Source organism: Hemiscyllium ocellatum, chromosome 29, assembly GCF_020745735.1.
Source record: "Hemiscyllium ocellatum isolate sHemOce1 chromosome 29, sHemOce1.pat.X.cur, whole genome shotgun sequence".
Taxonomy (NCBI): domain Eukaryota; kingdom Metazoa; phylum Chordata; class Chondrichthyes; order Orectolobiformes; family Hemiscylliidae; genus Hemiscyllium; species Hemiscyllium ocellatum.
Window position 1 is genome coordinate 22,758,080 of NC_083429.1, and position 26,306 is coordinate 22,784,385.

Genomic DNA, 26,306 nt, shown 5'->3' on the forward strand with positions numbered 1-26,306 from the left:
AATGTTGTTAGAGATTTCCATCATGTCCAAGAAGCAATGACACAAACTTCTTCAAACAAAAGTAAAATCAATCCAATTGCTGGAAATCTGAAATAAAAAAGTGTTCCAAATACTAAGATCTGGCAGTACGTGCAGAGATAAAATTAATGTTTCAAGTTGATAACCTTTAACCAGAATCGAAAAATGGATGCTTTATTTTGAAAGGAGGGAGTTTGGTGAAGGTGTGCAAAATAAACAGCAAAGGGAAGGTAATGGATAGGGTGCATGATAGGAGAGACTACATGTCAAAAAGGTTAAGGGCAATGGAAGTGGGACAAATATTTGATGAAAAATATGACTGGAGGTGGTGTGAAAAGCATATGTAGACACCATCCGAAAGCAAAATGAGAAAGAAAGAAACGAGTGTGAAAGCAGAAACGTCTGAATCACTGTTGGATGGCCTGGCTCACTCCCTTTGTCCTGAGCAATGAGAAACTATGAAGGATACCCAATAGGTGTTGAAAGCCCAACATTGATACACTCACTGACTATTCTCATAACTATAAACAGTTATGAGCATCCATTACTGGCAGACTACTTAATTATAGGTGCTGTCTCAAAAATAACTATATGCATGTCCCAGAAATTCAGGCAGGGTCCTGGCTGATCGTTTGCTCTCTAACCTAGGTTCATGGGGAGGGGTGGAGCAGACAGGTGAATGGGAAGGTGGACAGGTAGGTCAATCTAAGTGTTAATCTAAATGGACATATTGTTCCTCCAATTGAGGTCTCGGATTGTAGCCAAGACGTTTCGGGCTGCATCCATTCTGATGAGGGCAGAGCATTGGACGTGATCTGTATGGACTTCAGTAAGGCATTCGACAAGGTTCCCCATGGGAGACTGGTGGGATGTTACCAGGGTTGAAGGATTTGAGCTATAAGGGAGAGGCTGAATAGGCTGGGGCTGTTTTCCCTATAGTGTCGGAGGCTGAGGGGTGACTTTATAGAGTTTTATAAAATCATGAAGGGCATGGATAGGTCAAATAGACAAAGTCTTTTCCCTGGGGTGGGGGAATCCAGAACTCGAGGGCATAGGTTTTGGGTGAGAGGAGAAAAGTATAACAGAGACCTAAGGGGCAACTTTTTCATGCAGAGGGTGGTGTCTGTATGGAATGAGCTGCCAAAGGAAGTGGTGGAGGCTAGTACAATTACAACACTTAAAAGGTGTCTGGATGGGCATATGAATTGGAAGGGTTTGGAGGGATAATGGGCCAGGTGCTGGTAAGTGGGACTAGATTAGGTTAAGATATCTGGTTGGCATGGACAAGTTGGACTGAGGGGACTGTTTCTATGCTGCACATCTCAATGAGTCTATGACCTGGGTTCAAGTCCCACCTGCTCCAGAAGTGTGTAATAACATCTCTGAATAGGTAGATTAGAATCACAAAAAAAAATATCAGAGGGAGCACAAAAAAAATTGTTTTAGGCATCTTCTCTGCTGGAAAAGGTCACTTCAAGACAACTTAGAATCTCTGTGCCTTTGAAGAATTTCATGCAATGAATCATAGAGGGTGCGTGACACTTCAATAACAAAGCTGCACAAGTATTCGCTTAATTAGTGGCAACTAAATAGAATACTCAGTCCGGTCTCTTATCATACATTTAAACAGTGGGCGCAACTTGGATCTGGAGAACAGCAGCCACATCAATAGATACGGAACTAGAGAAGCACAGCAGGTCAGGCAGCATCACAGGAGCAGGAAAGTCAACGTTTCGAGCTGAGACCCTTCATCAGGATTAGGGAAGGGAGCACAGAAATAAATGGAGATGTTGGGGTGGGGAAGGGTAGGTATGGGATGGTGATAGGTAGATGCAGGTAAAGGGCAATCGTGATTGATGCATGGGGAGGGGTGGAGCAGACAGGTGAATGGGAAGGTGGACAGGTAGGTCAGGTCAGTGAGGGAGGGAGGAGACAGAGGGCTGGATATGAGATGAGGCTGGGGTGGGGGCAATTTTGGAGCTGGTGAACTTTACATGGAGGTTGTTGGGCTGTAAGCTCTTTAAGCAGAATAGAAGGTGCTGCTCCTCCAGTTTGTGTTCGACCTCTTTTTGACAGCAGAGGCGGCTCAGGATGGACATTCGCCAAGGGAGTGGGTCAGAGAGTTGAAATGGATGGCAACTGGAAGGTTGTGTTGATTGATGCATGTAGAGTGCAGGTGATCTGCAAACCGGTCTCCAAATCTGAGTTTGCACTTCTTGAGGTTACGCCTCTTGCAAACCCCATCCCTCTATTTATTTATGCTCCCTTTCCCGTCCCCAGTCCTGATGAAGGGTCTCAGCCTGAAACGTTGACTTTCCTGCCCCCCCGATGCTATCTGACCTGCTGTGCTTCTCCAGTTCCACATCTATGACTCAGGCGTCCAGCACCTACAGTCCTTACTGTCTCTCCGCAGCCACTTCAATGCACTTGTATATGGTTAAATGCTGTTCTCGGGTTCAAACTACTAAAAATAGATACAAACATCGACAGGCTGCGTTTACAATTACATTTTAATAATTTACTCCCATTTCTTCTAGTTTTCAGACACTGGCACAGTGTCAAGGTCAGGTTTAATGTTCATCCCTCATTACCATGGAGATGGTGGCGAGTCTCCTGCATGAACCTCTGCTGACATTGCCATGTTCTGAGGCAGGGAACTCCAGTACAAATGAAGGATTGCCAATCGAACCAAGCCAGGATGGTGTGCTTCAGAAGTGATAGTGTTCACATAACATTGCTGTCCTTGGTGTTCATGGTCTAGTTGTCACAAGGGAAGGAGCTATTGTTGAAGTTATCATAATGAGTTGCTGCAGTGCTCCCTTTCGTTTGTACATACTGCAACCACAATTTACCAATGATTGGGGCGAGTTACAGGCTCATTGCTTGGCTCTGGGTAGTGTAACTTGAGTGTTGAAAAGACTGAAATAGGCACACAATCTTCCACCCAAGTTTTAATTGCAGATTAAATGCTACCAATCAGCGCATGTGTTATCAGAGTCATGATGACACTGTGCCCAGGCACTGTGCACAGGGTACTGGGTGTGAAACTGGAGTAGGTTCCTTGATTTAACCAGATCACAACCAAACAAGACTATAACAATGATGTACTCAAACTTGCAGTCTAGCCTTTCAGGTTCTGCTGCCTCACTCCCTCATCTCCAAATCCTCTCAGAGGGGCAACGTCTGGGTTGCAGGTTGCTATTATGCATTATGCTTTCCTGGAACCCTGGTTATTAATCCATAGGTATCTGTAAATCTGTTAATAAGGCAGTCTCCCACTCCTATAAGTGGCCTGGATGATTCTAGAGTCTAGGCACCGACAGCACTGCAGTGCTACACTTTAACAGCCAAGCTTGAAAGGAGCAAGCTGACTGAGAACGGAGAATTTTCACCACAATGGATATCCAATGATTAACCAGATCAGTATGGTCCAATACACATAATTATCACAACAGTGTAGATTAATTTTATTTACTACAGCTTGCTGCCTTGCTCAGATGGTAATTATTCATTTCTAGGCCTAGACAGCAATGAACATAGCCCACCACCACAGATCATTCCATCCTCACCCACGGTCCAATCTACCCCTGTCTGCAGCTCCCGGCAGTGCAGCCTGTTGCCATCCTCCTGTTAAGTCCACATCCCCAGTCGGACACATTGGATGTAGATCAGAAGTGAAAAACCTAGCTGATTTTCTCGTCTTGTCAATGCTATTTGCAATTTCCCATCTGATCTCAGCTGAGATTTTTTGTTTTAATAAATATTTTTATAAGAAATCTTTTAAAATATTTTACAAAACATCTATACACAAAAAAATACCAAAATACAGAAAGATAGAGGCACTACAACAATGTCATATCACGATACTATTAATAATGAGCTACCTACTATTCTACTGGAACGTTATCTACTTAAACTAAACTACAAACAAATTAAGTAAAAGTTAAACTAAACTGAATTCAAATTAACTTAAATTATATCTCACTACTTTATTCTATTTTACTCATCACATCTCCACTCAGGCTCCCATCCCTGGGAGCACCATCTACAGTACCCGTATTCTTTTCCCCCAGCCTCCCCTCCCAGGGCCCCACGCGCGTCCAGACGGATTCCCACAGCTATTCCACTGCCCTGATAAGTCTGTGTCAATATAATTTAGAAAGGGCCACCATGTCTTGTAAAACTGCTCCATTTTGTGGAGGGAGTGTTGGGGGAGATGCTCCATCACCAGCCTACACCACCCCAAAAGACCTGGTGGTTTTTCCGACATCCAATTCACTAGAATGTTCTTCCTCACACACAGGGGGCAAATCTGGCAAGCCCAGAAGAAATACCGGATCCAATTTAACTTCGATCTCCACCATGTCCTTCAACTCCCTTATTATAGCACTCCAGTATCTCTGGATCTTTCACACTGCTACTGGTCCAGTTGTGAGTTCTTATACTAATTTTACATTTGGGACATCCTGGAGATACTCCTCTCGAACTTTGCTTGCCTCTCTGGCACCATATCTGCCCTGTGTAAAATCTTCAATTGCATGGTCTGCGCTCTGTTACATACTGAAATTCTCCTTACATTTCCCATGTATCTTCCCATACCTCCAATGAGATATCCTCTCCTAGCTCTCGATTCCATGTCTTACAGAGTCCCTCCACGTCCCCTAATGCACGTCCTTTCTGTAAATGATACAAAGTACTAACTGAAGGAGCGTCCTTACACCGGAGCACTCTTTTCTCCACATCTGCCTTGTAAAACTGAGTCAGGTATATGGTCTTCCCTTGTATATATTCCCTTATCTGAAAGTACCGGAAAAGGTCCCTATTAACAATCCATATTTCTGACTTAGTTGGCTAAATGATATCAAGACCTCCCCCTCGAATAAATCTCCCAAACAAGCGGTTCCCTTATTCTCCCATGTCTAAAAGCCAGAGTGCATTGCCCCAGGTTGAAATCCTTGGGCTCCCACCAACGGCGTAAATGGCGAGGTCATAAGCCAATTGCCCTGGTCTTGCCTCATTATCCTCCAGGCTTTCACCATATTTAAAATGATGGGACTCTTACACTGCTCAGTCATGGATTTCATCTTATCCATAAATAATAGATTAACTAGGGACATCTCAACTGAGAGGCTTCAACATCAAGCCATATCGACTCAGAATATGTCACCGACATATGCTAACAGGGCACCTATTTGATATCTCTTCAAGTCCAGAAGATCCACCCCTTCCTTACCCTGAAAAAGCTGCAATTTGGTAAATTTAATTAGGGGGCACCCGTGACACCAAATAAAAGAACCTAGCCAACCACTGAGTCTCCGTAATACTCGCCTGGGTAGGAACAACTGGAGCATTTTCATGGGGTACAACAGGTGAGGACAAACATTAATTTTAATCAAGGTTATTCGGCCTAACCATGATAATGGTAACCCCTCCCAAAGCTGCAAATCCTGTTTTATCTTCTCCAATTGTTGTACATAGTTAGCTTTATACAGCTGGTGGAAGGCAGGGGCAATAAAAATTCCCATATACAAAAAAACCTTTTGATGACCATCTAAATGGGAACTGCATTCCATCCTTCAGATCAGGCACCTCCCCTAATCCCCCCACCAGCTCAGCTTCTGATTTTGTAAAGGTGATGCTGTTGATTCCTCAGATTGGCCAAGAACAAAAAGGACCATCAGCAGCATATTGGGTGATTTTATGCTCCCCCATCCCCACCCCTATTTCAGGATCCCTCCTGATAGCCTTGGCTAATGGCTCAACTGCCAAGGTAAATAACAGTGGTGATAGAGGACACCCCTGCTGACTACCTGTTCCAATACTAAGGTTATCTGACTTAGTGCCATTTGTGATTACTGCTACCTTAGGATCATTATGCAACACTGCCACCCATCTGGCAAAGGGTCCCCCCAGACAAAAGTGCTGTAGGAACCCAAACAAGTACAGCTGTTCCATCCAGTCAAATGGCTTTTCTGTATCTAGGGAGACCACCAAACCCGGGATCAATCTTTGCTGGCATACCTGCACGATGTTCAGTCACCTCCTGATATTGTTGGAGGAGTTACGGCCCTTGACAAAACCAGTCTGATCTTTTATAATATAGGGCAACACCTTTTCCAACCTCATGGCCAGCATCTTGGATAGAACTTTAAAATTTACATTCAACAGTGAAATTGGTCTGTATGAACCACAATCTTTGGGGTCTTTCCCCTTCTTTAAAACAAGGAAGATATTAGGCTCCCTAAAAGAGGGTGGCAGACAATCCTGTGCGTATGAATAGCTATACACCCCCAGTAGTAGCTCCACCAACACATTTATGAATTCCTTATAGAATTCACTTGGGAATTCATTTGACCCCGGTGCTTTGCCACCCTGGAGATGCTTTACTGCTTCCTGCACTTTCTGTACCATCACAGGCACATTCAACAGGGAAACCTGTTCCGTGCTTATACTGGGGAGGTCCAGGTTCTCAAGAAAGCACTGCATTCTCGCTGCACCATGTTCGTCTTCCTCTGACCGATATAACTCAGCGAAGTATTGCCTAAATCTAACACTGATCTTCTTCAACTCATGAGTAACCATGCCAGCCTTTTCTCTAACAGACATAATAGATAGGGAAATATTTTTCTTTCTAGCCAGAAATGACAGATATCTAGCTGGCTTATCTCCAAATTCAAACAGCCTTTGTTTAGTGAAGGAGACCTTTATTTTTGCCACCTGTGTGTGCAATGAGTCGAGTGCTGCCCAAAGGGCCGTGTCCCACTGCAGCTTGACCAAAAAGGGCCTATTATAATATACTTCCTCCGCTATCTGCAGCCAGGCCTCCTGCATCCGTTGCTGCTCCTCCCTCTGCCTCCTTCTAGTCGCTGAGTACGAAGTAATCAGGCCTCGTAAATATGCCTTAATGGCCTCCCAAGAAATTGCTGGATTACTGGCCGCACCACAGTTGATATCCCAGAAGGCTCTGAAATCTCTTGTGATATACTCAATGAATTTGCTATCCCTTAACAGGAATGGTTCCACGCACCAGTGCCATGTATCCATTCCATCACCCTTGATTTCAACATCTAAATACACTGGTGCAAGGTCTGAGACAGCTATCTTCCCAATTTTGCATGCCAATGTTCTGCCCAAACAAAATGCCAATTCGCATATGGTACTTGCGTGGGTTGGAACAGAAAGTCTCTTCCATTAGGGTGGAGATGCCTCCACACATCCCAGCCCCTCAGGCATGTCTATCAACTGCTTAGATTGTATGGACATGCACGCTGAACACCTTGACACCCTGTCAACTTCAGGATCTATTAGGTAGGTGATTAAAATTCACTCCTATGATTGTGTGGTGCACCCCAAAGTTTATTAATTAGCGACTGCATCAATTAGAAATTAAAGATGGTGCGCCGGGGACAAGACACATTCAAGACGCCACACTCTTCTCCAAGTATTAGAGCTTTAAGAATGATGAACTGTCCATGTTCGTCCTTAATTTGCTCAGTTACCTGGAAAGAGAGGTTCCTTCTTACCAGTATAGCCACTCTTCTACTCTTAGAGTTAAAGGAGGAGAAGATTACCCTGTCATAAACCCCCTGCTGCAGTTTCAGATGCTCCTTATCAGTTGGATGCGTCTCTTGCAGTAGGGCCATGTCCACCCTTTCCTTCTTAAGGCTTGACAACACCTTTCTTTTAATGGGGGAATGGCTCCCTTTTATATTCCAGGTGCACCACCTGAACGAATCACTAGCCATGGTCATCCAGTGCAGCCCGTGGTTTCCCAAGAGGAGGGAGCTTACCTGAGGTGCGACGACCGACATTAACTCTACAAAGTCTAAAAACTATTCCAATAAAAACTACAACTAAAAAAACTAATCACTACATTTAACTGAAGCAAACACCCAAATGACCCTCAATTCACTAGGGATCTCCTACCTTGCCCACGGAGGGGCACGCATCCCAATCCTTTCTCCCTCTAGCTGAGACCCTGCCCTAGCCCCAGGCAATTCACAATGGATGCCTATTCCCCCCAACCACCACCATGCACATCTTAACCACAGGTATAGCCACCCCCAACTCAAAAACAAAACAACAGCAGTTTAAAAAAAAGCCCCAGATAATACCCAATCGACCGATATCGGAAATAATTCCGGTTTTACATCAAGGACGTACATATAAAACTGATAACCAAAAAAGAATGGGAGAGGAGGTGGAGGAAAGGGGCAAAAAAGTCCATACCAATGTCCTTAACAATGCCCCTTCACCCCCCCCCCCCCCCCCTTCAATCTGTCACACCATAATTTTAGCAGCTCCAGATGTTCAGGAAGTTTATATTAGCAGTTTTCTTCCAAGAGGTGGTTGATGAGGGGAAGGGTAAAGGTCCACCTTGGTAGGGGGTATGGCACAGAGCCCAGCACAGCAGACCACTCAGACTGCCACCATCTTGAGTCTCAGCTGAGATCTGTTAACTCGGTATACCTATCGCCTTGCTAGTATGGCGAAACTGTCACCCATTTAGTAACATAGTGAGTGTAGTAAATGATTCATCCCAGAGGGTGATAAAACCAAGGGAAGATTGATCGTACCTCATTCTTAATTGGATACGTGGAGTCCTGCTGCTTTTTTAATTTCTTATCAGGACGGCTGATATCCAAATTCTTGATGTAAGTCGATAGCACCTGAGAAACACCAATTCCTGAGAGAATGCACATCACTGGGGCCAGGACCAGCATAAGCCGAACCTGTGGAGACAACAGAAGTGTGCAAATTTAAAACGAATAACTAAAGTCGAATCTAGCCAATACATTCTCCCAGAATACTTGCCCATGGGTCTGAATCCATTATGACGAGGATGCAGTGTGGAATGTACATGACGCCTACACAGCGTGACACTGGGGAATGGGTAGACTGCTGTTGTAGGCAAAGATGCAGCAACATGAGCAGTGAGAGCAAGAAACATTTGGCATGAAGACAGTTACTTTTTTCCATTTCCATCCACGGTTTACAGAATAAACCAAAACATCCAGAGTTGTTTTGACATTTCTGCATTAGGATAACATGAAGGCTCCAATCTTGTTGGACTGATCTGGTGATACTACGAGCACAATATCTCAAAGTAGCTCCACTGAGTCAAGAGGACATTGTCTGCATTGACAACTCTAAGTGCATCTGCATTCCAAAATGTCGCCTTATTTGCTGCTGATTCATGGCTCCTGCTATTTTCAAAAGGATCCCTAAAGGGGACAAACTGTCAATCTGATTAGAGGGATCGTACTGAAAGAAAGAAGTCGCTTGCTGTGCCTGAATGTGCAAGTAAATCACGAGTCTTATAGGAACTCCAAACAAAATCCTGGGGAGACACTGGCTTTACTTTCAAGAATGAGGGGAAGGCCAAAAAGGTATTGTTCTAAACTCTGCTGCACTGTGAACTATTCTTTAAATATACTTGAGACACCTGAATTCAGCTCTCTGCAAAACCTTATAACGGTAAGTAGTGCTGCAATTTGGAAAGGAAATGCAGGTCAGAGAATAATCAGACATTGCAACCAAATATAAACACCTGATTTAGTTTGTTTTGGCTCGTTAGGATGTTAGGCACAGCAGTTCAAGTCCCAGGGTCTGGTGAGGCAAATTCAAAAGACCGGTTGCTTGCCTGTACTGTTCTATGAATCACTGTTACAGGGGGAAGAGGGAGAATAGCTCAATCACTGTTATGGGGGATAAGAGGGAGAACAGCAGTGAAGAATTGCACAGGATACCAGACATAGTCCTAATCTAGAAACCAGAGTATGAATTTTGTTTTGTTTTCTTCCCCTTCTCTAAGAAAATGAAAGGCTTTGCATGGAACATCAGATTACAAATTTAGGGTCACTGTAGTGCAGAATTTGACCCCACAAATTATCATTTTCAAAGAAGCTCACGCCAAAGTTTGTTTTAACATGCAAAATTATCAAGTGTTTACAATACATACAAACCATCAGGGATTTGCAATCTCATTAGAGTTAAAAAAAACCCAGAAACAACTGGGAAAACAAGAACCTCTGAGAATAATACATGGCTGCGAAGGATTGCTGTGTTTAGGCAACACATTGACTAACATGCTACAGCAGTAGTAAAGTTCTAAAAATCATAACTGCTATGTATGAATCTAATGCAGTACACAGGGTGATAATATTAATCCATTACTTCAGACTGCTTTGTAAGCAGCAACACTGACTACCAGTAAAATGTTGTACAGGTTCATAGCACTTTTCCTGACATTTCAGCCTGTTTAGTTTTTGGTAGAAGTATTTAATTTGAGGTTCAGATGTCTCTGCTCATAGTCAAACACGACCAAGGAATTCCACTGGCAATACTGTGCGTGGGTCAGAATAACTCTTACCATCACAGCTGAGAAGTACATACTGGTGACACCATACATGATGATAAAAATCCTGGCATCTGACAGGTTGTTGAAGCAATAGTACAAACCAACTGCAGGGAGAAAACAGAAATAACTACTACAGTCAGATACACATATGGCTATTTAATATTTGCAAAAGTCCCAGTTTCACTAAAAAAGAAAAGCAAAACAAAAACTTAAATTCCATCTTCCATGATTTCAGAATGACCAGAAATGCATCACAGCCATTAAAATGATCAGATGCCTGGACTAACAATCTATTACATATAAAGCCAAATCTCACCATGATATATTGAGAATCTTAAAAATAGCTCTGGAAAATTTTTAAAAATACACATGTTAAATGGGCTCCTGTGATGCTGTCCTAAAATCCAACTGACAATACAATTGACAAATCTCAAGAACAGAAACCTTCCAACCTCACCCAACATGTGACACCATCTTCCACTTGACATTTGGCTTGTAGGCAACTGAAATAGGCACAATGGGTCACTCAGTTGTATTACATCTCCTCTAAATCACTATCACTAAATCTCCTATTATCAACATCTTGGGGATTACCATTGAAGAGACTCCAAATTGGTCTACATCACATAAATACTGTGGATAAAAGAAGCCAAAGGCTAAGAATTCTGTAGTGAGTAACTCAGATTTAATGTGATTACAAGAGTCAAGAGAAAATAGTTTAGACCCAGAGGCTGGGTGGGTGGAATGTAGTTGGGAAAGAAACCTTCAATTCCTTTAAATGGAACTTGGATCCACACCCGAAATGCTGTAATTTGCAAGCCTATAGACCAGGTCCTGGAAGGTTGAATTAAAATAGGCTGCTAGTTTATTCAGCTGGCTCAGATACCATGGGTTGAATGGTGTCTTTCTTTGCTGCAACCAATATATGGTTCTACATAGACATTCCCAATGCCTGTCCTTTATTTACAAGATACAAGTCAGGAGCGTGATGCAGAACACTCCCCTTGCATGGATGAGTGCAATGTAACAACACTCAAGAAGCTTGAGACCATCCAAGAAAAAGCAGCCTACTTGGCCACCTTCAACATTCACCACCTTAGGGTGTAGTTAAATTCTCAGTACAGTAATTTACTTCTTTCATTACTGACACACACTTGCAGCCGTGTGTACCATCTACAAGATGCCCTGCAGTAATTCACAATGACTCTTCCAAGAGGATGTTCTAAACCCCCAACTATATTACCTTGAAGGACAAGGGGAGTAGATGATGGGATCACCATCACCCGGCAAGTCCCTCTGCAAGAAACACACATCCTGACTTGGAACTATATTGCCACTCCTTCACTGTAGCTGGATCAAAATCCTGGAATTCCATTACTGTACTGAGAATGTAACTACACCCTAAGGATTACGGAAGAGGGCAGATCAGTACCAGCTTCCCCAGGGCAATAAGTGGCTGCATGGGGCAATGCTGACTTCTCATGAACATATTAAAAAAAATGCAATATCAATTGTACATTTTAATCTGAGATCGATGGAATTTTATTATCCTAAGGCTTTTAAAAATATGGGGCAGAGGTGGCAGATCAGCCTTTTTTTCATGATAGCAACAAGAGTAGGCCACTCAGCCCTCAGGTCTGTTCCACATTTCAATGAACCCACGTGTAGCATATCCCATAGACAACTACATGCAACAAACAAAGATGCAGTATTTTCAATGTAGAAAATTGATGAAAACTGCAGAGATTCAAGGTATCACCACAACCTCCTTGGAGTGATATCGATGCTCTTAAAGTGTTAAACAAAAGGTTTATGTGGAAAAGAACTTTTACAATTAGGACTTTTGACAGCTCATGGAAGATTTTGTACAGATGTTATATGAATGCACATCTCATGCAGATAGAGGGGGTACATATGTTTATAAGGGTGTGTGAAAGAAGCCCGAGTACCTGGAAACATGAAGACAAGGAGTTGCAAGTCAAAGTAATATGATGACCAAGTGGTGGGCTGATGTTCAGAGACCGAGGCAATGATGGGAATGTTGTTCTTTGCATAAGAAGGATCTAACAATGAGTAGAAGCGCCCAGTCCATGGGGAAATCTTGCCTGCAATTAAACCAACATACCTAATTACATTCAGGAAAAAAAGGACATTAGCTGATACAATCTGTGAATTCATTGTGAGTACAATATAAAACAATTTTGAGTCATTGTGACAGAGGTCTGAATCAGGATGGAAAGTTATTGAAGCAAATGCTAATCAACCCTAAAAGGCAGAAACTATAAGCAGACCTCACCATAGACATACAAGTTAACAACTAACATTGGAAAAGGCAAGTGCAGGAAAAACTTCAATTTCAACCTATAAAGCAACACAAGATCATACAACTTCAAACAAAATGTTAACTATAATTGATCATCACTTTAGAAGGGGAGTTCTGAAAGGGTAGTGGTAACAAGAGCCTTGCAATCACAAACAGTTGTGGACCCTGATGATGGAGGGGCCTTGGCCTATCTATGGCCAGACATGCTAGGACAGCCATTTCCACTGTTTATTGCAAATAAACAGTATTCTTTGCTTTTCACAGTGAAGTGAACAGCATACAAATACAGGAAGGAATATTAGGAAAAATATTTAATCCATCAGGAATAGGGAGAACACATTTACAGGAATTTCAGTAAGGAAACTGGGAATATTTACAAAATTTTCAGGAAATAATTAAATCAAAATCAGTGTTAGAAGCATGGAAATTTTACTTAACATGCAGCATGAACAACGTATGATCACAGTAATGGTCTACCAAATTAAAAAGATTGTCCTTCAGGTGGAAAGATCTGCCATCCTAACTAACCTCAAACTGGCCATTCAAACAAGCTATTTATTTGTAGGTGATTCACTACTGTTACAATATGGAGGTTGAATCCGTCCATTAATTAAAACCAAACACCCAGAGAAGCTGTTAAAATATGAATGATTGACAGAGAACTCCTAATTTCCACTATTTAAAGAAAAATAACAATTTATTTTCCTAAACTCTAATTGTGAACACTAAACAAAAACTATTCACAAATCTAAGCATCCTTTTCTTCATTATTTACTACCTGACCCCGAATTTTATAAAAATGCTGTTCCATTAACACACTTATTAAATTTACATTAAGTTAATCTCAAGTCCACACACTGTCTTCAATCTTCTATCTGCTGATCTAGGTGAAAGTGAGGATTGCAGATGCTGGAGATCAGAGTCAAGATTAGAGTGGTGCTGGAAAAGCACAGCAGGTCAGGCACATCCGAAGAGCAGGAAATCTACCTGCTGATCTCCCTGGTTGTCTTCTTTCTTTTTACTGCAAGCACGTTTACGTGAAAAGGTACCTTCTTTGATACAGTGTGTCTTCTAATTTCTTTGAGAGCTAAACATTAAACGGGCAGTTAGCTGTCTGGATCTACAGCAATTGCTCTGCTGCTCTGTCTTAATTGCTCTCTGACCAAGTTTTCAAAATGCCCTGGTTTTATACCCTCCAACACTGTTCCCTGTCAGTGGTCTGATGTTGTCAAAACAATAAATTCAAATTCAATTTGGTTGTTATATCCTAAGCATAATTGAAAGTAATTGGTTAAATCTGAATTGTCAAAACAACAACCAAAACTCAGGTCTCAATTTAACAGCCATTTGTTAAATGTATCTATTTTGGAACAGCCCGTCGCCCAGCTGTTCCCTATGGGCAGCTGAGTCTGCATTTTCAGTTTACTTCAAAATTCAGAAAAACACTTTCTATTTTAAAGTGAGCACACGTGCTTTCGACTTCGTAATACTACCACTTGCTAAAGGGCAATAAATGCTGATCTAGTCAGTGACACTTGTATCCTAAGATATGAATTTTTAAAATATTTGATTATTGCCGATCTCTCACACATCTCTTTTCTTTGGTATCAGACAGTGCACCTGCTGCTACTAAAATGGAGGAGTAGGTGGACCACTCCTCTGGGGAAAGACTCAGGAAGATGTACTTACAGAATGACAGGGGTTCAGGCTGTAATGAAAGGAAATAAGGAAGAGGTAGATATAACAAAATGTTCAATAACATTGTACCTGTGAGCATCAGCACTGCTCCTGCAGACAGGACCACTAACCCCACCAGAGAGATGACACTCTTGAAAAGAATCTCAAACTGTTGTGGATTCAACTTGCTGCGTAGGTAATCAACAAATGCATGGATTTGGCACAGACCAAAAACACCCAAGGCAGCCATATGCTCTGAAGACTGGACAGGCTGAGGGGAGAAAGAAACCAGGGAATTAATAAGTTTTCACTATTATACCCCGAGAGAAACTGCACATGGGGTACAAAGCACTATCTAACCAGGACTATTTTCAGACTGGTACAAGCAATGACAAATTAAATGAATTGGTTCAAAGAAATTCTTAATTCATGTACGAGGAGTCACTTTATTTGAGTGTTAAGAAGCTAAATGATAAAGCACAGTGAATGCAAACTTACTTGAGCCTAAACTGCTTTGTAAGTTATTCGAGGATTCAGATATGGAGCCACTGTCTCTGCTGCCTATTAAAGTGGGCAGTCAGATTTGACAAGGACTACATTTAATTTGCAACACACATTACAGAGTGAAGGTTTCTAAATTGTATACACAAAAACAAGTTTGTCTGGTGGAACACAGAAAAGTCTCAATATTTTCCCCACACAAAAGGGAGTGGAAATACGGAATTAGCTACTTCAGGAAGGACTTGACAGAACTATAACGCAGATCAGTTGTTATCTGATTAAATGATAGACAGGATAAAGCAACTGAATTGCCAATATCTGATTCTGTCAATAGCTGAACTTGAACTAATAGGTTTAAAGGAGGAGAATTGTATGATCTAGGTAGTATGTCAGCAGACTGGACATTATATCCTTCGCCCACAATTTCCAACAAGTTCAAAGAAAGGTCCTCCATTTGGATCTGGCTTGGACTAACATCTGACCCTAGTTGCTGACATCTGGAGAGACACGTGGAAATGCAGCGTGCCTCAGCACCTGCAAAGGAAGAAAGGGCACCAGAGAAAGGAAATAGTTTTACAGACCTGGAATCCCACAAAGGAGATCTGCATTGAGAGTATGGTTCCAAGGCTGTACACTGTGCAGTATGCAACATAGATCCGGTGGGAAAATCTGCCAGTTAGCATGAGGATGAGCACATGAAGTGGAATCAGATTAATCAAAAATACGTAACCACCCCATGATGAAACCTGAAAGAGGTAAAACCCACCAAGATGAGAAATACAATAGGGATAAAATTAGACAGGTATCAACATACTTAAGAATACATTAATATGAATCTATTTAAATTAGTCAATATACGTAACATGCTGTCAGAGAAGCCATAGTGAGTTGCTGCAGTATATCTTGGACATAATAAACATGTATTGATGTGGAGGGAGTGCATTTCAAAATGGAGAACATGGTACCAATTAACCATGTATGCACATAAAGAACACAAACCAGCATACCCCATTGTAAAAGATGGAAGCTTTAATCTAAAATTTACTGTATCACATCCCCATGACACTGTATACCTTTGGCTATAAATTCTGTGAGCATGATCTCAAATCTCCACAACCACCCTGAAGGGGGAGTGGTGCTCCAAAAGCTAGTGCTTCCAAATAAACCTGCTGGACTATAATCTGATTGTGTGTTTTTTAACTTGTTCCAAAGTCATTAACTTTGATTGTAAACAGCTGAGGTCCAACCATTAATCCTTGCAGTATTCTGTCAGTTACAAAAAATGTCAAACCACAAAGGATCTACTACTGTTTTCTATTCATTAACAAAATCTCAATCCTTGCTAATATACTACCCCCGATCTACAGCCCTAACGAGTGTGGCACCTTAGCAAATATGCTTTTCAAAATCCAAATACACTACACAACCAGTAAACTAACCCGATAGTTACAACCTCGAAAGCTCATTAATCTATTAAAAAGCTTCACTTGTCATTTTCATAAAACCTCTGTTGACAGATAATTGTAAAATGATTTGGCAACACTCCCTGTTTACAAAAACCCAATAACAGCGAGTATATACCCTTCCCCATGACTGATCTCAGGTTATTGGCCTACAGCTCATTTCCTTTCTCCTTCCTTTCTTGCATAGCAGAGTTATGTTTGCTATCTTCCAATCATGGGAATGGTTCCAAACTGTAGGAAATTCTTGACGATCAAAACCAATGCACCAACCATAACTTAACCTCTACCTTTTAAACCCAAGGATGTGGATCATTACATTGAGGAGGCTTGTCTACTTAATGGCCTAATAATTTATCTTGCATTATTTATTTACTGAAAATGATGTCCCTAAATTCCTCATTTCCGCAAGGTCTTTAGTTCTTTTTTTTTCTAAAATTTTCCTTTTGCAATGAAGAGGGATAAAGTTGTCATCAGCAATAATTTGCTAACCGTATGACTGTTCATTTAGAAAATTCTGTGATACAGATAAAGTTTTTTTTAATATGTCTGCTACTTTCCTATTCACCATTATAATTTCGCCTGTTCTCTAATAGATCCACATTTAATTTCACGAACTACTTCCTTTTAAAATACTTACATAAGGATTTACAATCTGTTCTATCTTTTCAATATTCAGGTTCACAAGTTTTATTTTGATTTTTCCATGATTTCCTCATAATTTTTAGTTATTGTCGAGAATGCATATTTGCTGCAAATTAAGATTTCGTTAAATGTTCACCATTACCTATCATACTTTTTCATAGCTTGACCAACTGTCATTCATTTATAGCTTGCTTTATTCACATTTATGACCACAGTTTTGAACTTTTAAGTTCAATTTAAAATTTTACAATGTGACCATTATTCCCTTTACAACTAAGTGACCCTTTCTGACGGCACAATGTCAAACCTTAAAAAAGGTTCCTTGAAATGTTGATTTTTTTAAAATAAAAAAATTACCTTATTTGCATGCCATAAACTCATCACTAACAGTAATACCACAGGTACTTTCCATATTCTGTGTGAAAATTGAAGTTTCCTATGACTACTTATCATTCTTGTTATATGCAGTTCCAATTCCTGAATTATACTTTGGAATGTGTACTTACCATGTAGAAGTAGGCCAGTGCACACATAGCAGACCAGTAGATGGAGCCAGTCTTTACAGATTTAATCCACAAGTAGTATGTCAGCAACATGCAGAATATAGCAATACCTGCAGCGATACACAATAAGCATTATAAAAAGGCAGCAATGCTGTCAATATACAATGTAGGAGATCACATCAATCTACCATGTTGTCAACCAATGCTGCCATTCTCCTTCAGCAAGATCCAGGTCACATCTCAGATTTAGCTTGCAAAAGGCATGGGGTCCCAGTGATCTGGAAAGGAAACCTCTGGCTGCTCATGAAAGCACTTCTACACCAATCTGAGAACATAGAGTCCATGTTACCATTTCAGCCCAGAATTATAATGCGTTGTCCTTTGATTGAAGATGTTAAACTAAAGTAACAGTCACCTGAAATAAAAACATAAATTGCTGGGAAAACTGAGGACTTTAAGCTCTAAGCAAGGGTCACTGGACCTGAACCTCTGCTTTCTCTCCACAGACGCTGTTAGATCTGCTGAGTTTTCCCAAAAATTTCTGTTTCTGACTTACAGCATCCACAGCTTTTTTTTTGGCTATGATTCAAATCTAGCAATTCAAACTCCCAAATCATTTTGCAAAGAGCAGCAGTGAGTTCTCTAAATGCTCAAGCTAAATTTACTACCTCAAATATCACCAAAAATAAAAATCAAAATGAATGGTAATTCATCTTCTATCTTTCTGAAACTGCTCACAAATCCCAAAAGGATTTGGTGCACTTAACTACAGAACGGAAACTGGTCTCCACTGAACCTACAGCTAGAGTGTGAATGCAGCCTGAACCTTGAAGCTGTGACCCAATTTATCATAGCAGCAAAACAAAGTCAGAGATTCCTGGTGGGAGGATGTGTCACCCCAACTTGGACTCAAGTTTGGGCTTTTAAATAAGTAATGGGTTTAGTGTCCCTACAAGTGAAAACAACCTTTCACAATGATTAATTATGTAATGTAAGAGTCTTCAAACAGAAGCTAATGCTTTCAAATACAATTATTTATCAACTTTTAAACAAAACAGTGTACAGAGTCTTTGATTATTAAAATATCTTAAGGCATCTAACAGAATTATTTCCGATCAAATATGTACTCAGTTATAGTAGATAGCCAGATTGGTTAAGTTGCAAGAAGATATACAGGAGACTAGAGCTGACAGAGCACTGAGGTCTTAGAGGTCCATAGGTATCTTAGAGATGGGGAGCTGCAAGGCCACAAGAGATTTGAAAACAAGGATGAGAATTTTGAAAATGAGATATTCCCTGTCAGGGAGCCAAAAGGGGCTCATGAGGTGATGACTGAATGGGGCTCAGTGTGATATGAATACTGTCATTTTTTGGATGAGTTCAGGTTTATAAAGATTAGCTCATGGGAGGCCTAGCTGGAAAAAATTGGAATACTCAAATGTAGAGGTAACAAAGATATGGATGAGTGCTTCCATAGCAGATGAGCAGAGGGACAAAGTCGGGCTATATTATGGAGATGAAAGTAAGGGTCTTGGTAATCACTTACATTGCAATCATTAAGAAACAAGACCTAGTGTCAGAACTGAAATTAAGAGCTATCACAATTATGCATGTCATTATTAGGAACTTAAGAATACCATTCTGCATTTAAGAAATTATTGAAGTAATGGAAAATTAATCAAATCAATTGATCCAACACAAAAGATGCTTGGGCTGGGTACTCACCTTCATTATCGTAGGAACCAGCTACAGACCGAGAGATATAACCAGGGACCACAGCAATCATGGCAGCAGCTAACAAGCCAGCACCAGCATCCTGAAACACAAACAACATATTCATATCCCAGTGTGGACAGGGAATTACGTTAAAAAAAATGCCACATGTTCAAGGTCTGAAATGAAAAGAAAATGTTTTAAATTCAAATCACAAAATGCTTTATGAGCAACGACAGGGTTTCAAACTTGCTCATTGGATTGATTTTATTTCCAGTTATACTAATGGGGTACATCAAGCATCATTCATGGAATATTGCTGAAGATCAGTTCTGGTCACTTCACTATAAGGAAGGATGAGAAAGCTTTATAGAAGATGCAGAAGAGGTTTACTAGGATGCTGCCTGGACTGGAGGCAAACGTTATGAAGAAAGGGGGAGCTAGAGCTTTTCTCATTGGAGGAAAGAAGGATAAGAGGTGGCCTGTTAAAGGTGTACAAGATGACGAGAGGCACAGAGAGAGTGAACATTTGGAGACTTTCTCCCATGGCGGAAATGGCTATCATGATGGGGCATAATTTTAAGGTGATTGAAGGAAGATGTTGGGGAGATGTCAGAGGTAGGTTCTTTACACAGAGTGGTCAGTGAGTGGAATGCACTGCCAGCAGTGGTAGTAGAGTCAGATACATTAGGGACATTAAAGTGACTCTTGGGTAGGCACACGAAATATCGTACAATGAAGGGTAGCTAGGTTAGTCTGATCTTAGAGGATAAAAGCTCAGCACAACATCGAAAGCAGAAAGGCCTGTACTGCTCTACATTCTATTTCACCACCAAACACAACTCATTATGTTTATGGCCGATGTGATAGTTACTTCCCAAATTTAATTACAGCTCTGATACAAAAGATTGTGTCATCGCTGGGGATTTAGTTAGTAACCTCGAGTTGGGTCTTTAAAGACTTGTCTACAGATACCAGTAGCACCAAAGGCAAATGCAAGTGATCACTCCAGCAATTCTGCTGACCACTAGCAACACAACTTACCATCTAGAAAGAAATATTATATAATTTGAATAAGCCAGCACGATAAAACAGAGAAAAACAGTTTGCAAATGAGTTATTTGTCAAAACTGACAAAGGATCATAAACCATAAACGTCAACCTGGTTTCTCTCCCTACAAGTGCTGCCTAACCTGAGCATTTCTGGCATTTTGTTTTTATTTCAGGTTTGTTACATAGGCATGAGATCTTGCACCTGTAAAATGTTTCCCCGAAAAAAAATGGCCTGCAGTGAACTTCATTGCTTCACTGATGAAACAGTTGATATTACTAACATTACAGTTACAAACCTGTTCTCAGGCAGTCTGAACAGCTCCCTAGGTTCACATACCCTGGTTTACAGGGATCACAGTTCACTTCCTACCTTCAGTTCCTTTGTTAAGTGATAAGTGACAATGGTGGTGAAAGATGAGAAGAGTGGAGCCAGAAACACGCAGACATTCCTGATGTCAACAGCGATGTGGAAGAAATGCAGCACATGGTAGAGAGCAGCAGAAGTTATCATGAGACCTGGAAGTCAATAAAGTAATGCTGTAGGTTATTCTTAACAAAATAGAATATATCTGCACTAGCATGCTTGGGCACTTCTGCATATCCATTTAAAATTAATGACAAGATTAGATTTCCTACAGTGTGGAAACAGGCCCTTCGGCCCACCAAGCCCACACTGACCCTCCGAAGAACAACCAACCCAGACCCATTCCCCTACACTTACCCCTGCACCTAACACTACAGGCAATTTAGCATGGCCAATTCACCTAACCTGCACATCTTTAGACTGTGGGAGGAAACTGGAGCACCCAGAGGAAACCCACACAGACACAGGAAGAATGTGCAAACTCCACACAGACAGCTGCCCGAGGCGGGAACTGAACCCGGGTCCCTGGCGCTGCGAGGCAGCAGTGCTAACCACTGAGCCACTGTGCCGCCCTTACAGTGCTGCAAAAGTTCCCAGTGAGCAAATGGAATATAAAGACAACAAAACGCATAAAAGATGTGGTTTCTTTCCTAGCTGATTGCAGACTACCCTGAATAAATCATTATACATTGACTATGTTAATATAGCAATAAGATTGAGGAATTGTTTCATCAAAATAATCGATTTCTTGGACTCTCATAAAGGCTTCTACCTGGAAATTAGCTCCTACCTACAACCTTGGAACGTAAATTATCTTAGGCCCAACTGAAGTGTCAGGTTCAGGCCCTGTATTATTATGTTCATTCAATCACTTGAGTCTTCATAACAAACTTGAATATTACATTAACAAAGCAATTCAGAATGTTATATTGTTACATGTCAAAATAAATAAAAGTTATTTCATAAGTTTTCTTCTGTTCCCCTCTACTTCCATCCTGCTCGTTTCCCAGTCTCTTTCACTGCTTCATGGCCGAGGTTGCCATTAGGTCCCACCTTTTCCACCTCGTCCCTCACTTGAGGCGTGGTGACCTCCAGGTTAAATCACCACCAGTCATATCTCTCTCTAATGAAAGTGCAATCCTATTGCCCTCTTCAACTATGGAGACATGATTTACTAATCTATCATTTTAGTTCCTGTTCTAAACCTTCTGAGGAAAAAACAAACAAATTAATCTCATTTTCTTTTTTCTTCACATTCCAACTGTGTCCTGAAAGCAAGATTGATAATTAAGTTTTAGCAATACGTTTGAAACACTTGCAATGATCATTGTAAATTTAAAGATTGACAGGATTGTTTCAAAATTTTTGGGCAACTTGAGGGTCAGTTTTAAAACTCCAAGTCAGGTGATACCTTAAGGTAAGCCTCTAATCCTTATATGGTAATACAGCCACAGCACTCAACTGGGGGGGGGGGGGGGGGGGGGGGGTTGATAGATGTATCAAAAACTAAATGTCTACACTGATACATTAGATAACAAGTCAGCTGTTGAAACTACACTGACCTGGGTAGATTGTTCCTCCAATAATCCTGCCTAGCGGATACCAGGCTCGATCATCAAACCAGTTATGGAATTTGTAGAAACCTTCTTCAGTGAGGAAGCGAGTGGTCCGGTAATTGAAGTACCTAAAGATATTTCAAGGTACCAGTTGGAAGAGAACAAGGTAAGTTCCTTGATTAAATACTACTTTTAAATATTTGCATACTGAACAAAAGGGAAAAAAAATGTTAAACTTGTAGAGGCTATACAAAGTGGCTCTACATTATCCTCTCAAAGGCACGGGGGACAGAAAATAAAAGCTGATTATGCTGACATCACACCCAAAGGAATAAAATAGTAAGAAAAATCAAATAAAACAGGTACTGAAGCAAAGACACAAGGCAGATTGGCCCAACGTTTGGTTAAAGATGTACAAATGCTTTCAATTCATTTTAATATCCCTGCATGGTTTATTTTATTTTTTTCTTCTGCTTATCATCTTCTGTTAACTGGTTGCAAAACTGAAGTGCCTCAAATGTGCAGAACTAGAAAGTTGAAATTTGATATATTGTGCAATAATGAAATTTTAAAAATGTGTATTGGTACTTACGGATCAAACTCATGGATGACACTCTCAAACCTCAATACAGAGAACAATCTGGTAGAAAATGCTGTGGAATAAACAAAAAATTAATATTACAATTGAATCCTGTTCACTACTATCTTTAAATAATCTTAACAGTCGTCTCAACATTTGTATTCAAATTTATTTCACAGGTCAAATACTGAAGTTAACCATTTTTATGAAATAACTTCATCTTTGGCTTTCAATAACTAATTTAAATTGCTACAAAATTCCCTCCTGTTCGTCAGAATTGTGGTGACGGTGGGGTGGATCTGAAAGTTTAATTCATAATCTCACTGAATCGTGATCCTGAACTGTTTCTTCAATATTTTTGGATTATGTTTAGTTTTATGGCTGGGGACTTCAAGCAGGTCCTCAGAAGGTGCCACAATCTGAAATCTGTGGAATGGATGGCCAAACTCACATTCCTTTCGGTTTTCAGTGGATGGCAGCCTTGCTAAGGGCAAGAGAAAGCAAGAGGGATAGTCAAGTTTCCATCCTCAGACCATTGTTCTACAGAGAATATATTTAAATTCTTGGATATACACAGGCTCCTTCTGACAGTGGAACAATTTGTTGGGAATAAAAAGTGAGGGATCGTGGTCTTTCACAGAAACAGTTATAATTGCGTTAGTAAAACCCAGAGTAGACTGACTCATCCAATGGTCAATGTGGGCACAGTTGTATCAACTAAACACACAACAAACCATATACTGCACGAGTGAATGGAAACATCAGCTACTTTAAAAAGGATAGTAAAACCTGCTCCAAAAGAGAAATTAGCACTCCTGCTCTTTAGGTGGCATACACCTGACACTTTAGTTCACAATTCTCACTTCACATGCACTTGCAGAGGATGCTGGCAGAACCAGGTTAGGAATAGGGATAAAATTAGGCATTTCATTTTCATTTGCTGCTCCTATCAGACTCAAAGTTCAACTTAAATAGAAGGCAGCAATTTCACGCTCTAAGTCTAGTGCAACATTTGATACAATCAAGGTTGATCTTCCACTTCACCCTAACCTTCCCACACCATCCCCATATTCTTTAATTTCTTTAAGTACCCAAAAATCTGTACATGATTGATAATATTTTATATTAAGCTCAAGAGTGATACAATTTGATCAGAAACTACAGTCTTCAATCTAAACAAAGAAAGCAACGAAGGTATGAAGTGTGGATTGGTCAGGGTAGGTTAGTAAACTGAATTAAACAATATGATGATAGATTGGCAATGTCTAGTATTGAAAGAAATAAATGCTTGGTTTACAACAAACCCCCCATTCCTTTGAGGTATAAAAACCCACCAGGAAAATCTATTCAACAGTTGCAAAGATAACTTGAAGATTGTATTAGAGAAGGTCAGCTTATACGGTTGCCAAATAAGTAGTAGGCCTGAGGAATGCCTACAATTCCACAAAGAAAGCTCATTCTCATTAGAAAGAAACTGACAATGCAAAAATAGAATATGAAAGCAAACTAGCCAGAAGTATAACTTTAGATGATGAAAGTTTCTATAAAAGGCACATGTGAGCCGAATACAGTCAGAGGGGAAGCTTTATGATGGAAAATAAGAGAATGGCAGAGAGGGCATAATCTTAAGGTGAGAGGAGAAAGATTTAAAAGGGAGCCAACAGGCAACTTTTGCACACAGTGGGTACCTCATATATGGAATGAATTGTCAGAGGATGTGGTAAATGCAGGATCAGTTACAATATTTAAAAGGCATTTGTACAGATATGTGAATAGGAAACGATTAGAGAGATATGGGACAAATGCAGGCAAGTGGAACTAAGTTTAATTGGGAAATGTGGTCAGCACGACAAGTTGAACCGAAGGGTCTGTTTCCATGTTATATCACTATGACTCTAATGCATCCACAGATCCAAGACATTTTCCTTAAGTATTCTAGATATATGTTTCAGATGTCATAAAGGTGGTCCTTTTTTTGAAAAGCTGTTTCTTTTCTCAAGGATGTTGCGTCCTTGGTTTTTTCAGAGGGGTTGTAAATAGGCCAGGCTCTGAAATGACTGGGATTGATACAGACCTGAAAGACCTTTTTGTTCATGCATAAACAGATGAGTGTGTATATTCAGAAACGCATAGTTAAGTCTAGTTTGGTATAGTCTGAGTTCTGTGGGTGCTCTTTATTCTGTTCTTTGTGTTTCATTCTGTAATTTTGAGAATAAATTTTTGTCTGTTTTAAAACCTGGTAGTCAATCTGGCTAATTTACTCCAGGTAACTTTCACTATACACTTATTGAAACAAATGCAACTTTAAGGCCTGGGCTGCCTGCTTAAGAATGTTTTGAGTGCTCTGGTCTAGTCCATAACACAAGGCCTAGGTATTTGTCAGTATTCAATTTCTCCAACATCATTTTTAATATGTTTTGTGCTCTCTTTCATGAACCCAGAGCAAAATATGTATTCAGTCGGTCAACTATTTCCTTGATTCTCAATGTAAACTCCCTGTATCTGACCGCAGCGGACATACATTTGTCTTCACCAATGCTTTTTCCTTCACATACCTGTAGAAACTTTTACATTTAGTTTTTTACGTCCCCACAAGCTTATTCTCATACTCTATTTCTTAATCAATTTCTTAATTGTCCTTCTTTGCTGAATTTTAAAGCTTCCATTACTCAGCCCGTTATTCCTTCTAGCCAATTTCTATGTCTTTTCCTAAAATCTAATACTTTCTCTGATTTCCTTGATAAGCCATGGTTTGGACACCTTGTCCATTTGACTTTGTGCCAGACAGGAATGAACGATTGGAGTTAATGTTTTGGGTTGGGTGTTTTTGTTTCTGATTTAGAGCATCCACAGTTCTTTTGGTTTATATTAGGAATGAACAATTGTTGCGGTTTAATCACGTACTATTTCAATGCTTGCTATCACTTTTTCACTTTCTGCAACAATCCCAAATGAGGAATTTGATCGTATTATCGTCATGCATCCCCAATGGGCCTCTCTCAATTACGTTACCATTATTCCTTTCTCACGACACAATGTCCTAATTGGTTCTTCAACATACTGGCCTGGAAAACCATCCCATGTATACACTTCATAAATTCCTCCTCTACAGTATTGTTATGAACAGGATTTGCCCAGTCCATACACAGATTAAAGTCAACCATAATTACAAACACTCCTTTATTGCATGCATCTCTAATTTGGACATCGATGCACAGCTCCCATTAGTGTTTTTTTTGCCCATTGTTGTTTTTCAGCTCTATCCATACAGATTCCACACTGTTGCATCACACTTACATAATTTCTTTAGACGATAAACTAGTTTCAGACCCAAGCACTGATCTTTACAGCACTTAACTAGTTACAAATTGCTAAACTAAACATTGCCTGCTTATACCTATGGTGTCTCAAAGTGCTGTAATTTGCTCATGTAGTGCAACATTGTTTGGCCTAGCTCACAATCAAAGCGGCAATTTAAAGCCACAGAGGAAGGATGAAAATCAGAAAACTAATATTGTGCATAATTCTGATCTCCCTCTGACAGGAAGGATGT

The 26,306-nt window shown here is 40.4% G+C and overlaps 1 protein-coding gene across 1 annotated transcript in view; it reads right to left on the reverse strand.

The window, feature by feature from the left end:
• The window catches only part of stt3a (STT3 oligosaccharyltransferase complex catalytic subunit A), a 42,924-nt gene that overhangs the window by 9,621 nt on the left and 6,997 nt on the right, over positions 1-26,306 (reverse strand). The window contains exons 3-12 of the mRNA XM_060846803.1: positions 22,766-22,826; positions 22,180-22,301; positions 20,624-20,769; positions 19,213-19,303; positions 17,491-17,597; positions 15,461-15,625; positions 14,469-14,649; positions 12,328-12,483; positions 10,391-10,482; positions 8,595-8,750 (exon numbers count right to left, since the gene is read on the reverse strand). Coding sequence (XP_060702786.1) covers positions 8,595-8,750; positions 10,391-10,482; positions 12,328-12,483; positions 14,469-14,649; positions 15,461-15,625; positions 17,491-17,597; positions 19,213-19,303; positions 20,624-20,769; positions 22,180-22,301; positions 22,766-22,826 — 1,277 coding nt within the window. The remainder of the gene's footprint in view (positions 1-8,594; positions 8,751-10,390; positions 10,483-12,327; positions 12,484-14,468; positions 14,650-15,460; positions 15,626-17,490; positions 17,598-19,212; positions 19,304-20,623; positions 20,770-22,179; positions 22,302-22,765; positions 22,827-26,306) is intronic.